We start from the raw sequence: 17,895 nt of genomic DNA on the forward strand, positions 1-17,895 counted from the left end.
AATTAACCACAGAATTCAGAAAGCAAATAATCTGTACTATAATATAATTAACACCATTATAGATAGACAGGAGATTAGATTAGTAAAGAAACAAAAATGAAAATATATAAAACGGTCTATCTTCCCATGCTATTATATGGATCAGAAAGCTGGATAATGCAAACCAAATCGGAGAGCAGACTTACTGCCACAGAAATGAAGTTCTTAAGAAAAACAGTAGGAAAGACAAGGAGAGATATGGTACGAAACACAACAATAAGAAGAGAATGCTTGAATCAGGAACCACTGATTGAATCCATCGAGAAGAGGGAATAGGCTGGCTGGGACATCTCATTAGGATGAAGAGAAAACCAAAACAAATATTTCAGGTCCGACCAGAAGGAAGAAGAGGAAGGGGACGACCCAGGTTAAACTGGAACCAGTACATCTATGGATTGGCACAGGAGAGAGGGAAGACACCAGATAAAGAGGAAAGACTGACACAGGATATAACTTCTTTTAAGAAGTGGCTGAAAGGACCCAATGCCTAAATGAGCATAAGGGAGAACAACAACAACCCCATAATGTTACATGGAAAATGCTCCAACCTTCTGCGGGGTAGGAGATCACCTTAAGAAACGAAAACTCAAATAGAAATGAAATTGTCCTTAGGAGTGTTAGATTTATTGGTGTTTATAATTATTTTGTGTTATGTTAGGACTGGTAGGTTTGGTGCTGATAGATATTTTCAATGTTTTTGTTCAGTTAGGAGTGCTAACTGCTCTTGCATGTGTTGTTTAGCTATTTGAGTGGCACACAATTGTTTATTACTAATAAAAAGTGGCAAAAGTACTGAGGTTTTTACTTATATAGGGCCATAATTTGGGATCAAATATCTATGTTACTTGTGTTTTCCACATGTTGGAACCAATTTTATATTCCGTACATCAAAATCTGTCGATAAAAAAAAAATCAATGTAATTCTCGAGAGGGTACAGTGAGTTAACAGCATTCCTGGGCCCAGGTCTCTTTTTGAAAATATATACATACAAAAACACAAAACAAATTGGGTATTTGGTAATTTAGAGATGGTGAGTGTATCTTAGGTCACTTTTCTGCTACTTTTGGCTAATGGTCATGATAGGGATAAAATGGTCATAAGGTGGGATGGATGAAGGTACAATCAATCCAGATGGCAGAGCCTAATTAGCTTGCAAAAATCCAAGCCAGGCTGTACTACATAGAAGAGGGGTTGACATTAGAGTGACTTCAGAGAATCATCCTTACAACCTCTATCAATTTTGAACAGTATGCTTGTCTTTTCTGACAAATTATTCAGAAATTATGACAACAAACATGTTAGCTACTTCTTTGTTTACAATGCCACATGCATGGAAGTGTCTCATATTAATGTACATATTTTCTAATTGTCTGTATGGAAGGAAGTTTGAAGCTTGGCAAAACTAATTAGCACAGTCAAAGTATAATTTACCGAAGAAATTTGAAAAGTAGCTTATGCAAGTATCCGTGCTTTGCAACCATTTTTTGTTTACGAACATCTCACACGTGCAGTTCCAGCAGATTTTCTTGCGAGGTTGAAAGGGAATTTCGTGCTTGAGACCAGATATTACATGATCAGGTGTTGGAAGCACTTATAGACGGTATTTTTACGCTAAGCCTTACACCTGACCTAACAAACGAAAACATTCATGGATGCAATACCCCCCTCACACCCCATGCTTGTGTGTAGATGGAAGCAGTATAAAGTATGGATATCCATATTTTTTTTCCGCATCTAAGATGATAGTAAACGAATGGCTGCTCACAAACAAAGAATCATAAAGTATGCAGGGAAAAATCGTTCTCCAGAAAACAGGTAGTGAGTAATCGCTATATTGTATATATGGTAACAGTAGTATAAGCCGGAGACACATTAAACTCGTTTGTTTTCAAATAAAAATCATTGCTACTTACCTCATATGCATAGCGGAAGATTTTTCAAGCTGGGGATCACTTTTTTTCCATGAAAAAAGCGTTATTTTAAACATTATAATCATTTATTGGTCGTTGCTAATTCGGCGGCCAAATTTTGACTCACATTGTCTATCGTCAGCTGATATGCAGTGTCGTCAGCTGATGTGCAGTGTTTCCAAACTTATGAACCGATAAATGCCGCACAAACTATTCACAAAAGGTTTTTAAGCAAAAATTGAGGCTAGACTCTACTTTACGTCCTTATCTGCATGGTGATTGCTTCTTTGCGTTCGCGGTGCGCGATCGTGGTGCGGCACCCGGCATCTCTTCGGGTAAGTACCTTTTTCTTTTTACACTTTCTGTTCACAATAGCCCCACTATCCATTCACGGGGTCGAGGTATACCTACGAGGTTAGGTTAGGTTCCATTAGCACTCATTGCACCCCTAAATATGTGCTTCATCATCTAAAAAATCCTCAGTACGTTCAATTGCGCATATCCGGACAACATCGGTTTTTCTCGATTTGTTCACGATAGCCCCACTATCCATTCACGGGGTCGAGGTATGCCTACGAGGTTAGGTTAGGCCTGTTAGGTTAGGTTCCATTAGCACTCATTTCACCCCTAAATATGTGCTTCATCATCTAAAAAAATCCCCATTACGTTCAATTGCGCATATCCGGACAACATCGGTTTTTCTCGATTTACTCCTTCAGGAAATTTTTGCTCGCTTTCAGATTTACGTTGTTGAATTCCTTATAGAATAAGCTTTCCAACTATATATGACACGTATTCCTTAGGAAAACGACGTAAACTAGAGTCTTACCTTACATTCACATTCGAAAAAAAAACGCTCACACTTCATCTTGTCAAACTTCCGCGTGGTTGCTACACTGTGAGGGGGTTACATAACCGAACGCACGGAACATTTGATTCACGTAGTCAACGGTAATGGCGGCACGAGCTATCGTACAACGGAGATGCATGATTGACGAAAAATACCTTATTTACAGGCAAAATACGTTGCACGATTCTAAAAAACAATTTCCCCGGCTTCAGAAAGTCCTCAAGAACGCAATTCCGTAAGTACTTTCTCGTCTTTTCTCCTGTAAATTTTAAGAAATCCGTCTCCGGCTTATACTACTGTTACCAAAATAAGTGCGCGTACTATGATTAGTTCCGAATTAAACAATCAGAACTTGGGCCAAGTTATGAACGGGTGTACTGTACAGCATAATGGATGTGCTCTGGTTTAAAAAATTGTTGACCTTGGAATACACTATCTTTTTCGTGCTTACTTTGAATTACATCTCTCGTAATGGCTAGAGTCTAGTTTACGTCCTTCTTGCCTTTTGGTGGTAACCGATGGGAGTTAACAACACTGCATGCTCGTCTTTGTGTCCGCGTTGTGAATGCGTGTTAAAGAAGAACAGGTTCCAAAAACTTCTAGGTAGTGTAAAATACGTTTATCCCCAGTGATAATTCAGTGCATCGTTCAAAACCGTGATAGCAGACAGCCGGCGCTCCGGCCACTCTTAGGGTAATTTAGTTTTTCTTTTTACACTTTCTGTTCACGATAGCCCCACTAACCATTCACGGGAACGAGGTATGCCTACGAGGTTAGGTTCCATTAGCACTCATTTCACCCCTAAATATGTGCTTCATCATCGAAAAATGTCCTCAGTACGTTCAATCACGCATATCCGGACAACATCGGTTTTTCTCGATTTTCTCCCCAAGGAAATTTTTCCTCGCCTTGGGATTTACTACTTTGTTGAATTCCTTATACAATAATTTTTCCAACAATATATGACACGTATTCCTTAGGAAAAGGACGTAAACTAGACTCTTACCGTTATACGTGTTGTCGATTCTGCAGTAAGTATCTTTTTATCTCTTTAGTAACAGGAAAATGGAAAATACGCAACTGACAGGTGACTCGAGTCCCCGCCATACTGCAGTCACTCTTCTTTTTCTTCTTCTTGGTACAGTCGCTCACATCACAAAAAGTTTACTCACAGCTCACAGTGTACTTTGTTTGTCAAGGGGAAGGGGGTTTCTTCTCTGGTCATATCGTTCGTCTTCTAAAAATAAATAAATGATACCAATGATACTTAGCCCAAATACACATGTTTAATTAATTGTATTTATGTGTTTTAAATATGCTGATTGCAAAAAGTTTTAAAGTAAAATTTAAAATATTTTGATTTTTTAGGTATGGGCTGTCACGGTCAAACGAAGAAACAAGGAATCGGTTTTGATCTGACACGATTTTCTCCCTAGAAAAATATCTCGTAACAGCAACTTGGAACTCAAGTCCCGCCCTAATCTGCGGTCATAACCTAAACCTTGCTTATATATGTTTACATGAGTAGCTTAGATGGGACAGGTGAACCACATTAGTTTTGCTATGTCGATGTTTACATCCAAAGGCGTGGTTTGTGTTCCAACCAGAGACATCCAACTTCCAAGTTTCAAGTTTGTGAAAGTGGGATGGATTGCAGAAATTTTGGACTATTCTGGCAACATTGAACGGGAAATTGTTCTTATGTGTAGTTTTACGAGAATGTCTAATCAGTGGCTTAGTGGCATAAATTAGACGTCTTTGAGGGATGTGGCAGGAAGATAAGAAATGAGTTAACATTTGTGCAAGAAGTTTGTGATTAATGGTTGCTACTTGTAGTGATGCCTCATGCTGGCAATGTAAATTTTGAACTGCAAATGCAATGTGCTTTATCTAGACATTTATGCATATGTAATCGTGTCTTATTAACTGAGTTATTGATACATTTTGCGAGAGCATACGTCCAATTGAAAGTGAATTAATGCGAAACCAAACCACTCTGTCGGAATTGATATTTATGTCTGTACATTAAACGTAAGTACGTGGAAATAGCTGACGTTGCCAATACAATTTTATGCGGTTACCTTTTATGGCTCTCTCTTTCTTTCTCTAATTTAAGTGCAAGCCAATTTATCTTTTAGAAATTCGGAGTTCCAAGTGGATATCACTACCAGTATTTCAACTGGTCCATGATAGTGGGGTAAAACATTTTTGTTACTCACTGTCGGGTAAGACTCTTCCTAAGAAATACCTGTCATATCGTTGGAAAGCTTATTTTATAAGGAATTCAACAACGTAAATCCCAAAGCGAGGAAAAATTTCCTGGAGGAGTAAATCGAGTAAAACCGATGTTGTCCGGATATGCGTAATTGAACGTACTGAGGAATTTTTTCGATGATGAAGCACATATTTAGGGGTGAAATGAGTGCTAATGGAACCTAACCTAACCTCGTAGGCATACCTCGTCCCCGTGAATGGTTACTGGGGCTATCGTGAACAGAAAGTGTAAAAAGAATAGGTACTTACCGGAAGAGATGCCGGCTGCCGCACCACGATTGTGCCCTGCGAACGCAAAGAAGCAATCACCATGCAGATAAGGACGTAAAGTAGAGTCTAGACCACTGTCGAATGAAAAGTCAAAGTTAAAGAACAAGTAAGATTATTACATTGCTGTCTGTTTGATGCACAAATTACCCGACTCATGGACTCCCCAGATCCATTTAATGTCATATGATTGATTGTTTTGCCACAATGTGTTCAATAAACTAGTTTTGAATAAGTATGTTGCTTACAACATATTTATATTTAATTCATATCAATAGAAAGTAGAAAATAGTCCTGAATCTGCTCGCACCATGAACATGTTACACTTTCAGATGACTCCCAATGAGTATTTTAACAATTTTTGGTTAATTGATGCAGCAAAGATAATAGTATGGCATTGTCAACCCCAAGTATTTTGACTTTTTCTTCAGGACTTTTTACTAAATGAGCTTCTATCCATGTTCCTCGCAATGGTAAGGATGTCAAATCGACCCTTTCTAATAGAAATATGTATGATACATCCTTGGAAAGGGTTTAAATCAAGGCTTTCAGAAATGTAGGATTTATGGTGAGGAAACCATGGGAAGGGGGAGAAAAGTGGTGTTAAGTATCAGACACCTCCATTGTAAATTTAACGTAATGACCTTAATTTACATTCAGAATGCTCTTGGTAAGAATTTACAATATAGAGAAAGTCTCCAATTTTGTTAATTTTTGGGATACTAACTAATTTTGGCCTCCTAATCACGAATCTGTTGTAAAAAACTGGGGGTCACGTCTGGAAATTCTACATTTTGATCAAAAATTGTTCGTTAGCGCCAAAAACCATCCACGGGTAGCCCCACAAACCATTGACGTTAGCCCCAAAAACCATCCACGGGTAGCACCACAAACCATTGACGTTAGCCCCAAAAACCATCCACGGGTAGCCCCACAAACCATTCACATGAGGTTAGGTCTGTTAGGTTAGGTTCCATAAGCACTCATTTTACCCCTAAATTTATCGAAAAAATAGGGATCGTACTAGAATTGAACATCATAAATCATTTTCTTGTAAAACAACGGCGTGGTTGGACAGAATGACAGGAGATTACATTTTTGTTCGTAAAACTACGCGTATACACCTATGTATAAAAAAAATTCAATCTGCTTTTTTTCAATTTTTCAGACGTGACCCCCAGTTTTTTTCAACAGATTCGTGATTAGGAGGTCAAAATTAGTTAGTATACTGAAAATTAACAAAATTGGAGAATTTCTCTATATTGTAAATTCGCTCCATGCTCTTTTTTAAGGAAGCACATCACAAACAGTAAATGGAACTGAGGGCAAAGAAAGTGTAATCTAACTTAACCAAACCTAATCTAATCTAACCTACTATCCTAACGAAATGCAATATAACATAAGAAATTCTAACATAACTGATGAACATAAGGTACCATAAAATAACACATTACAAGGAACTTCCGGATTTGGCTGAACAGGAACTTTACTGTTGGATATAGGTTCCTCAAAATAAAAACCATAAATACAGATGAAAACATGAAATAAAGAAAGCTAATTCCTTGTGGAAATTCGCATATATACACATCACGTTAAAAACCACAGACATCTAAATACAGACTGAAAGCTATGAGCTTTTTATTTGAAGCCGCGCATCTTGGTTCACTTATAACACGTGTAGATGGAAATATGGTGGAGATGCATATTTTAATTTGAGCCTGGAAAATGAATGATTGTAGGTTTCATCATGTGAACCTAATGTATAGTTATATCTTTTTTAGTAAACTTGAAAATTGCAATGTTATGTGTGATGCAACAACTCTCAATCTTGAAGATAGTTGTTACAATTTGAAATATGAAGTTATGCTCACTGCCATGATAGTATTCTCCGGTTTCAAAATTTTTGGCTTCAAATTGGCCCATGTTAAAAGGTCCATAATGATCCTAATTTACATGCAGATGTAAGCTAATTGTGTAATTTGTTGTTAGCCTTGGTGGGTTTAGTTATCTTAGCATAAATAATACATTTACAGTGTTTTTATGCTAAGAGAACCTAACAACATAGGCATTCCTTGAGTGGCGTTACAATGCAACATTGTGCGATAAGGGAGACAAGTGAAGTCAGGATCTCTCTTATTCCACAATTCTAGGACAACCTTGAACAACAAAATAACCAGAACCATATATTTTCCAGACAAATTGAAGAAAAACAAGTTAAATTAATGAAAATAAATTGCCTCAATATCCAAAAATAAAATAAAAATCATAAATACAAATGAAAATGCGAAATAAAATCGTTGAATCCTAGTGGAAATTCGCATATATATCCACGTTTAAAACACAAGTTCGACATGGCAATATTGTGTGTTTACAAGATGGACTTGGTTAAAGAACAGCAGCTATGGCAAGTAATGAAGTAGTAATATTTTTTATTATTTCTTAGAACTGGAATGTTTAATTGAGAAATGCATAGTGCCAATTTGAAGTATGTGATACGTACTGTTAGTGAACGTATATTTTATTTACTTTGAAATGGTAAAACGCAAGGGTCGATCGTGCTGTATAACCCTCGCATTTGCTAGCAACAAATTCACATTCAATCTCGGTAGAGAAGAAAAGAGTAAAAAATACCGCATTTTAGTTCGAAATTCATAAATTTGCGGGATAGAAAATATTTTGTTTTACATTAAGTAATGGCAACTTCAGTAAAACTCCTGGATGTATATTTATGTTCAAAATTATCTTGGGACACTCAAGTTAATAACCTATGTTTGGTCTAAAGAAACTAGAGAGAGAACATATTGGAAAGGATGTGTTGATAGTCATATAACACATTTTCCATAGCTTTCTGACAGAAATTCTATTGCGGAGTTATTCAACAGGTGCTGGAAAATGTATTAATTGAGGAACATGTCCGGAGTTTTTAATCAATCTCTTCCAATCTTCTCTCCCCCTTAAAAAAAGGTTAAAATGATGACTGTTCAAAGCTTATTTATATCGGAGTGACTACCTTCACCAAGGGGTGAAGCTAGCTTACGAGATATTTTCACTAAATTTTAAACTGCACATTGCATGATATACAACCTGGCCTGGCCTGCTACACGGATGTGTGTATTCTTTAGTTGTTAATATGTGTGAAGTTTACGTCAGCATGCATTTATTTTCATTTAGGAGACAAGTACTTTTTTCTGCACACCATGGATTTAGAAAAATATCGCAATGTGTTACAAGGTGTATGTAATTTCGGGTCTTCAGCACATGCTGCTATTTTCACTACCTATTGAGATTTCTGGTCGCACACATGAAGTAACTTCTTAGCAGTAAGTTCAGCAACACTGCCAATGAATTTAATGAAATAAGATAAAATACAATGTTATAAATCATGTAATTAATCTTCTTTCAGGTGAATAGTGGCAATGTTTGCCAACCTGAAGAATAAGATAAAAGAGGAGACGGGGAGTGATGTGATGAAGCATATTCTTAACAACCCTACACCTCACACACAACAAACTGAGAAGAGGGGATCAACTGGATTCAAAGGTCGCCATTCCAGGCAGGGTTCTGGATCCAGTGTGTCTAGTTTCACAGATGCTGGAGATCTGGGTAAAGAGGATTCAGTTTCGTTGAGTGGAAGGAAAGATGAACTGAGCGATGGAAAAGTAAGTTATATTGGCTATACTTGGAGTAACTTCCATTCATTCTCTTCTGTTTTTTAGACAAGAGTGCAAATGCTTATGCAATCTGCAGCTTTCATGATGTTTAACATTATTAATACTTTACATGGAAGTTGTGAAAGCAAGCAAGGTCCCTTACAAATTGTCTAATTCTTGTTGGGCTGTGGTATGCTAGATTCCTCCTGACCTAAGTTCAGATTGTGTAATTCTGACATCGTTATGCACACATGCTTTCTACATGAATCCAATTCTATACATGTCTGTAAGAACATACTGAATAGGTTTTCTGATTGCTTATGTGTGTACATTAGATTGGATTATATTAGGTATATTTTAATGCCCTTAGCCTTATAATTATACTTCTACGTTCATAATGTGTAAAGCCAGCCACACACCGAATATGACATGATGAGTCACGACACGATGCAACACAACACGACGAGACACTTTGCTTCTGACGAAACGAAACAAATATTAATTATTGTTATCAGTGTTATTTTTCTGGCAAGAAAGTTTTCGGTACAAGTTGGTTTGTTGTTGTTATTTGTTGTTGTGTTTATCATAAGAACTGTTCTAAATATTGTGGTATAAAAATGAGTTGAGTTGAATTGGTGTTTTAAGTCCACTTTATGCACAGTAAGGCTAATTGGGATTGGATCTACAGTTTAAAGAGGGATCCGAACCACTTGTGCCTCCACCGGGTATCAAACTTAGGACCCCTTGATTACAAGGCAACGACACTACCACTGTGCCATCGGGAAGGCCCTTGGTATATAAATGATCATGCATACAGTACACACACACACACACATACTTCTTTCCTTAAAATAAAATTCTTTTAGTTTCATTCTCACATATAAAGGTTACCGGTACGGCGTGCTGTTGCGTACCACCTGGAAAAAGCACTGCTTTTTATTATTATTGCATCCAAAGTAAATGTATAAACATGAGATGTATGACATCTGTCATTTCAGGAAATTTAGGTTCTCATTTTCATCTTAAACGAATAGCACTCACCGCAATATATCATTTTTTCTACATTTCCACTGACAAGAGACAAATTTGGTAAAATAATTTTTATTTTATCCCTTTTGTCTATTCTTTACAAGAATTAATGTAACGAAGAATGGACTTTTGTATGGTGAATTAAATAAATAAAATGGATGTCCAATGTCGCAGCAGGAACAGAGTTTTGCCAGGATGAAGTTCGGTGCATTCCGGCTCACTTTAAATGCTGCTTCCCACCAAAAAAGGAAAAAGTTTAATTCGCGTTTTGCAACCACATAGTTATTCGATCTGCCCTGAAGATTGTTTTTCTTGTACAATATACGATATGTTTTGTACATTACAAGCTAATTTCTATCAAGCCTATTTTTTTCACGTAGTGTAATTGTAATGTAATTCATTTCCTATGACACTTCATTCCATAGCACATCAATTTTGTGCATGGAATGCAGGTGGTACGCCGAGAAGAATGGATTTGTACATGCGCAGAACATTTTGTCGCATCGTGCTCCTCAGATACCAAATTCCCACGACCTTCACTGTTTTGTCGCAACGTGACTCGAGTCAAATGTTTCGTCTGGTGTGCTCTCATAAGAGCCCCATGTTAAACGTTCCCTTGAGTCGGTTTGCTACAAAATGACTCGTTGTGTCGGATCCACTGTGAGGCTGGCTTTACTATTTACAGGTTTTACCATTTTTAGATTTAAAGGAGGTTAGGATTTTTAGGTTGATTCCTTAGTATTTCCATAATTTCTTTCTTGTCCTGCATGTAAAAAGAATGCTTTTAAAGTTGTATGTGAGAAAGTTATGCAGTGAGGTTAAGAGGGTATCTCCTCCTATAAGAAAAAGATAATAAATAAATGAAATAAAACTTTCTAGTGCAGGAGAATTTTTACGATTTCAAGCTGTAGTTCATTTTGCATTGTTTTCTTTAATCAGAAATAAACGTTTCCGGTAATCCATATGTATGTTGGGTGTGATTTTTACTATTTGTTTCCAATATAGCTCTATGAGAGTGATTTCAGTCAGAGTTAAATTACTGTAGAAAGATGCGAGTATTGCATTTAAAACTAGAAAATCACAGTTCTGTTGTGTGAAAAGGGTAACACTTTGCTCTACTTTGACATCCATTTCTACCACTCGTAACTCAATATATATGTGTATATATCTGGGTGTGTGTGTGTAGGTAGGTTTCTGTGCTCTAAATTCCTGATGCATTTGAACTCATCAGTGTTTGAATCACAACAGATCACTGACAGACAATTCAGGCAGGTTAAACAGTGACAGTGAAATGTCGGATGAAGCCAGGGCTGGCTTGGTAGATCATTTGGAAGAGCAATGTCATGGTATGCCAGACCCCCTGGTTCGAGTCCTAGTCGAGCCTGCAATTTTCACTGGTATTTACAACATATTTTAATGCAGTACTTTCCTTAGAGTATGATTTTGTTATGCTCATTTTTAAGTGTGCCAAACCTGATTGTTATATCGTCTGGCATGGCATGGAGTCCCCTGATGTGAGTGGAACCTGCTACAGGTGCCTATGCTGGTGCTTACGTCATTTGCGTAAAATCCAAAATATGTCTTCTGCATTTGGATATTTACACCTTTTGAGAGGCAACACATATATTAATAACAAGGACTGAGCCAATACCACTTCCAGCAGATACAGATACCAATATCGATGCTTGAATATTGTAATAATTAAAATGTTGTTAAATATATAGATTAATATTAGCGTGTAAGTATTCTACTCTATTTATATACATCAATTTACCAAGGTTTTTGCTTTAAGATATTCAGGAATTATATTAGAATAATAACGGATGATCCATTTGGGTATGGATGTGAAATTCTTTTGTCAAATGTAAATGTATACAAAAGACTGAACGGTGGAAATTTTTAATTTTTATCCACTACTAACAGTTTGGTACAGTGTTCAGTTTTCTACTTGGCCTCCATTGCAAACTCTGCACAACTCATAACGGTGATTCATTTCATTCCACGTCTGGTGTAACATCTCTGGTGTCTGTGGGTTTCTGTAAATAGACAGTGTCTTTAACGAAACCCCATACGAAGAAGTCTGGAGGAGTTAAATCTCTCACACTTAGCATACCAAAGGACACATTTAGCTTGTTGCTGGTTCGTAAATGCCATTTCAACAATATCGAATGAGTTCAACTTCATTGTTGCTAACACACTACAGAAAAACTCCCCATGTTTCATGCACGAAAACTCCAACACGAAAATTTTCCTACTATCACATTTACGTTTCTATTATGTTTTATTTTATCCATACCCAAATGGATAACCCTGTATATTATTACATATTATGTTATCACAACACTTAGTTTTTCCACACACAACTGAAACTTCGATTTGCATAACTTCCAGGATAAATAGACTGCTAAAGTGTCGCATGGCTTTTTTGTGGTCTCTGTGAGAGACCAAAATGCCAGAAAAGTATTGGCTGGTATCAGTAAGTAAATTCCAACCGATACTTTCCGACACTGGTGGTATCGGCTCAGCCCTATTAACACTAGAAGCGCCAGGATTTTTTAGTACCTAGAAGCGCCACCTCCGGTCAAAATGACTGGTATTTAAAATTTGACTATTTCTCAAAATGGATATTGCCAATAATCATCTTATTACTAATAAAACAAAATATTTTGTAAAAAAAATACAAAAATATCATGAAACCCAGCGATTTTTATTTTCCATGCACTAATTACAACAATAAATATTCATTTTCTTCAAGGAAATAAGTGTCCGTCATGAAATTTCACATATAACATTTTTTTTCATTTCAGTACCTTTTCTACACCAGAAACACATTTTCCACAAATATATTAAATATATTTGATGCACATTGAACAAATGTCACTTGTTTCGTTTTCATTGCACAATGCCACCTGGCATTGGCGCCTCTTTCTGAAAACAGAGCCACTTACATTCCGTGCATGTGATATTTATGTTGACAATATTTTATTGGGCTTTGCATTCAAATGTCCTTCTCTCAGTTCCTCAGCTAATTCTATCAAAAAGTTATGTCTCGTAACGTTCCTCCCCGCGACTGCTTTTGTAAACTACCCATGCATTTATTGCTACCAGATCTAAGATATTGTAAAACACATGTACCGGCCATCTATGTGATGAAGCATGGACTGAATATTTATGTGCCATTTGATCAACAACATCAACACTTGTTTTGTTAGAATACTTGATTGTTTCTATGAGTTTCTTCTGGCTTTGCAAATCTACTTCTACATTTGAATGCACGGAGCTTAGGAGTAGAACATTTTTGTTTGGTTTAGCTTGGTATGCACACAATGTAATGTCCCCCTTTTTTAGTAAACATGTTTCATACACTTGTGTTCTAATGTTCAGAATTTCATTAGGAATCTCCTTTCTATTTTTCTTCATAGTGCCAATTAGGCTCGTCGTCTTCTCTTTTAGCTTCTCAGCGAGTTTCAGCGATGTGAAATAATTGTCAGTAGTTACATTTCTACCCACATTTAGATAAGGTGAAGTAATTCTCAATACAACATTTTCAGGTACAGTAACATTATCATTCCCTGATTCATCTTTCCCAAGGTATGGAAAGGCATTGCACATGTATTTGGAATGTACGTCCACTAGCATCCAAAATTTTATACCAAATTTGTCTGGTTTGTTTGGCATGTATTGTGTAAATCTACACCTCGCTTTCGAAGGAAACAATTGTTCGTCAACTGTCAGATTTTCCCCTGGAGTGTAGCAACTCCTACAATTAGCTATAAATTTGTCCCAAATTTCAGAGCACAGTGCAAATTTATCAATTTGTAAACGTTCAGATCTGGATGATTTTGAATCGAATCTAAGATATTTCATTATTTCCCTGAATCTGTTTCTTGACATAATTTGTTGACAGAAAGGTGGCCCCCAAAGTAGTTTTCCATAAAAAATCGTAGTCTATAGAACTGCACCCATACACTCCTCTAGCATATAAAATAGCCAGGAAAGCGTCAAGTTCTTGTAATGACAAATGCCAGTTGGGTTGCTGATTTCGAGCTGCTTCTTCTTCCGTACACTTCTGTATGTGTCGAAGCATGGAATCGTCTACAGTAAGATCTGGGTCCTCGACATCGGATTCATTTTCACTAATCTCCTGTAATACTTTCAAATATTCCTCTGGACTGAGGACACATTGTCTAGAAAACATGCTTACAAACTGCAGTGTTCACTTTCCCCTTCTTATCAGCTTCGAAAATACGCCAACATATATGGGCGAGTCCAAAAGAGGAAGGAAGAAGAGGGGTGGAAACTGTAAGTGCAACGTTCCAACCGAGAAGTGGTTTTCCATTTAAATACATTAGCTGTCAAAATGACCAGCAACGGCGCTTCTAGGTAGAAACAAATATTTCCATTAGTATTATTTTTTTGTAAATAACGCATAGCAGTAATAATGTACTGCAAATTTTAGGAAAAGTCACAATATTTCAACGCATGAAGAAATTTTTTTCTGTACAAAGCAGAAATTGAAATTTGAAAAACGGTCAAAATGACCGGCTTGGCGCTTCTAGTGTTAATAACATTAGCCACCCTTTCAGTATCCGTATAATCAGTAATGACTGATAACTAGAAACCCATGATATGTCTTGATTTTTGTGCATTTTACAGGTTTCATCAGCAAAAGACCTGAAAAGGTTGGATAAGAAAGAAGAGGAATGGAAGAAAAAACTTGAGAAGAAAGAAGAAGACTGGAAAAGGAAGTTAGATAAGAAAGAGGAAGAATGGAAAAGGAAATATGAGAAGAGAGATGAAGAACTGAAGAAGAGGTTGGAGGACAAGGAAGATGAATGGAAGAGAATGTTGGAAGTACTGCAGAAGGAAAAGGGTGTTTTGGAAGAGGAGAAGAGAGAAGTTGTGAAAGAGAAATTGCAGTTAGAAGAAGTCCTGAAATTAGCAGAAGGTAGATATATATATATATATATATATATATTAATTTTTTTATCATGCTGGAAATGTAGCTAAATGTTTATAGAATTTGCAATATTTTGCTATGTTATTTGTATGCACATAGTGTACAGTTTTTTTTTGTATTTCTTTTCATTTTATTTATATGTTCTGATGTTATTTTGTCTTATAAATAATATATAATATGAGATGATTTTATTTACTTGCCTTGTAGAGTACAAGAAGAAAGCTTTCAAGTTCCAAGAAGATATTGATCAGATGGAAGACTTCCAGACTCAAGAAATGGCCAAAATTAAGCATTTGGTAAGTATTGATTTGGAAAGTGAAACATTTAAAATCTCTCTAAATGTTAAAACATGAATATTAATTTATACTCCCTCTGTCCCATAATTATAGTCCGGTATGCCAAAATGGTAACTTTTTATTTATGTTCTTTTGGATACTTGACCGGCCAATTTGTACTAATCCTTGAGTAATAACGTTGTATGACTCATTCCCATGTTTCATTTTCTTTTTCTGTATACACAAGTGCCACAGTTTGAATATCGGACAAGTATTTTGTGACAACAAACAAAAGTGTACCGGACAATAATTATGGGACAGAGGGAGTAGTATTTTTTTTTCTTTTATGAAATTTGCTCCAAGATAAATAAAAAATATCAGTATTTTTGACTAGTTTAGTTAGCTGATTGATATAATGGTCCAAGTTCCAAATTTGTGATTCTGATCCAGTCATCATGGAAATACATTTCGTACATAATCAAAGTGTGGGGCGTTACCCCCACACCCCCTATACGCCTTTATGGCATAGTGCTATGCACAGGGGAGCACTTTACTTTTTTACTTTACTTTACATAATCAAAATTCCATATATGTCTAGAGTCTCGCACTGAATAGGCTTACTGCATCCTTTGTGCAGCCTAATGTGATGTTGAAGATTTTTTTTACTGATGAAAATGTAACATTTTCATGGTAAATCTTCGGGAAGGAAAAGGTGCAGGTTGGAAGAGTGCAGTTGAAATGTCATTTAAAATAATTAAAATGGTTTGGAAAAGAAAATAATTTAAAATGCACTTCTGAAAACTTAATGGTACTACAGCTTTCTGAGGACTAGGACATGCCAAACCAAAGAGTTTTTCTTGTTTATATGTATTAATTGCATTGTAGAATTATTCGTCGTCTTATTATTAGTATTCTCATAGGGTGAGCATGCACAGTAAATCTAATCTCATCGCTATTCTTATCCAACTTTCTAGTAACGATGGTGCCAAGCCCTCACCCCAGCAAACAAGAAAAACTATGTAAATAAATGTTCTTTTATTTTAAATATGCATTTTTGTATGATATTTAGTGGTACACCCACCCATTTGTTTCCGATGCCATATCACTGATTTCTAAATAGCGGTGGATGATGCTAACAATTTGACGTGGTTTACCGTAACAATTATTATTTCCCCCCATCTAGATGAATTTGAGGTAAGGGAAATGAAACACCTCTGCAGGCATGCAAGTAAAACATATTTCCAGCAATTTCTTCATGTAGCAACACTGCCTCTGCCAAACATGGCTGAGAAACAGATGGGAAGAAGCAGTTTTCTCCTGCCAATGCTGCTTCCAGCAATGGTATTGACTACGCAGTTTGCATGTTTTTAAATAGCCGCACACGCAGTTTTTCTTCAGTTCCCTTGTCCTCCGTGCATACGATTGCAGGGTGGCTACTCACTGAGAATTCCTTGAATCTCTGGAATGCTGCGTGAATTATTGGCTCCAGGAATTATGCATGAATTCTGCGTGAATTATTGAATCTGGGAATTATGCATGCATTCTGCGTGAATTATTCTCCGTAGACGTGAAAAATTGTAACTTTTATTAATCCAGTTTTCATTGAATTTATACATATTTATAAATGCCCTAATGCACGTTTTCCACAGTTTAGCTTTTATTTTTATCCAAGAAAGAAAACAAAGCTGCGTGTAAAATAGAACAGAATTCTCCCAATACGTTAGTGTCCTTTGCAGAACAATCTATCTGACAGATGGAAGGTTATTGCAAGATAAGACATCTTGAAGTTGATGATTTAAATTTGAATCTAAAATTCTTATAGAATTAACAATTTTTAGTAGATGAGTATATCTAGTAACATTTGTGACTTGTGTTCGTAGATAGTATATTTTGAATCTAAGTATGTGAAATGGAAAATGTATACTCCGCACCTTAAATTCAATATTTTAAATTCATATACCATTCAATTGAATTATAATTTTTGGATTCATTGGAATCACACAGACCCTTTATATTGTTAATACATTTGTGTGTGGGGGGGGAGGGGTGGTGAGAGGCAAGGTTGAAGTAGAGAAAACATCTGCTGTTTGAAGTAGAGAAAACCCTTGAATTTTTGGAAAATTAGCCTTGAAAACCGGGAATCATACTTGAATTTTATCATTATCATAGAGTGGCCAGCCACCCTGAATTTGGTGCTCAGAAGGGTGCAATCTGTGGTGTACATAAACCAGTCTTTCAGTTCGTTAAATAATTTTCTTAAATTTGGGTTTGGAAACTTGTTTTAATAATTTTGCACGAAATATAATGAGCGATTTTCCATGTATTAAAGCTAAATGTATAGAGAAAGATATGAGAGGGATCTGTGAGAATTATTATATACATAGGGGGAAATTTTTGTGGAACTATTTCTAATTATAGTTTCATTTAATATGTTTCATTATTAGAGGCACAGATTTTTGGTAAATAAAACAGCAAAATTTCAGTACAAAAACTTGAGTCAATTTCGGGTTCAAAAGTGGTAAATAAAATAAAATATCGGTGTTATAGCGGTGAAAAATTGGATGAAAAGTGGTATATAAAAAGACATTTTGGTTTTAAAATTGTGAATATAATCCTAAATTTGATTTAAAAACTACACTT

The 17,895-nt window shown here is 36.2% G+C and overlaps 1 protein-coding gene across 2 annotated transcripts in view; it reads left to right on the forward strand.

Annotated features, from left to right (window-relative positions):
* Positions 1-4,445: 4,445 nt before the first annotated feature.
* LOC146001550 (uncharacterized) overlaps positions 4,446-17,895 on the forward strand; it is a 56,808-nt gene continuing 43,358 nt past the window's right edge. The window contains exons 1-4 of one of the 2 annotated variants that reach the window (XM_083139015.1): positions 4,446-4,831; positions 8,745-9,000; positions 14,677-14,968; positions 15,188-15,276. In XM_083139015.1, coding sequence (XP_082995141.1) covers positions 8,758-9,000; positions 14,677-14,968; positions 15,188-15,276 — 624 coding nt within the window. In that variant the 5' untranslated portion in view covers positions 4,446-4,831; positions 8,745-8,757. The remainder of the gene's footprint in view (positions 4,832-8,744; positions 9,001-14,676; positions 14,969-15,187; positions 15,277-17,895) is intronic. The other variant, XM_083139024.1, reaches the window with a different exon arrangement.

This window comes from Lepisma saccharinum, chromosome 1 (assembly GCF_977018435.1).
Source record: "Lepisma saccharinum chromosome 1, izLepSacc3.1, whole genome shotgun sequence".
In the NCBI taxonomy this organism is placed as follows: domain Eukaryota; kingdom Metazoa; phylum Arthropoda; class Insecta; order Zygentoma; family Lepismatidae; genus Lepisma; species Lepisma saccharinum.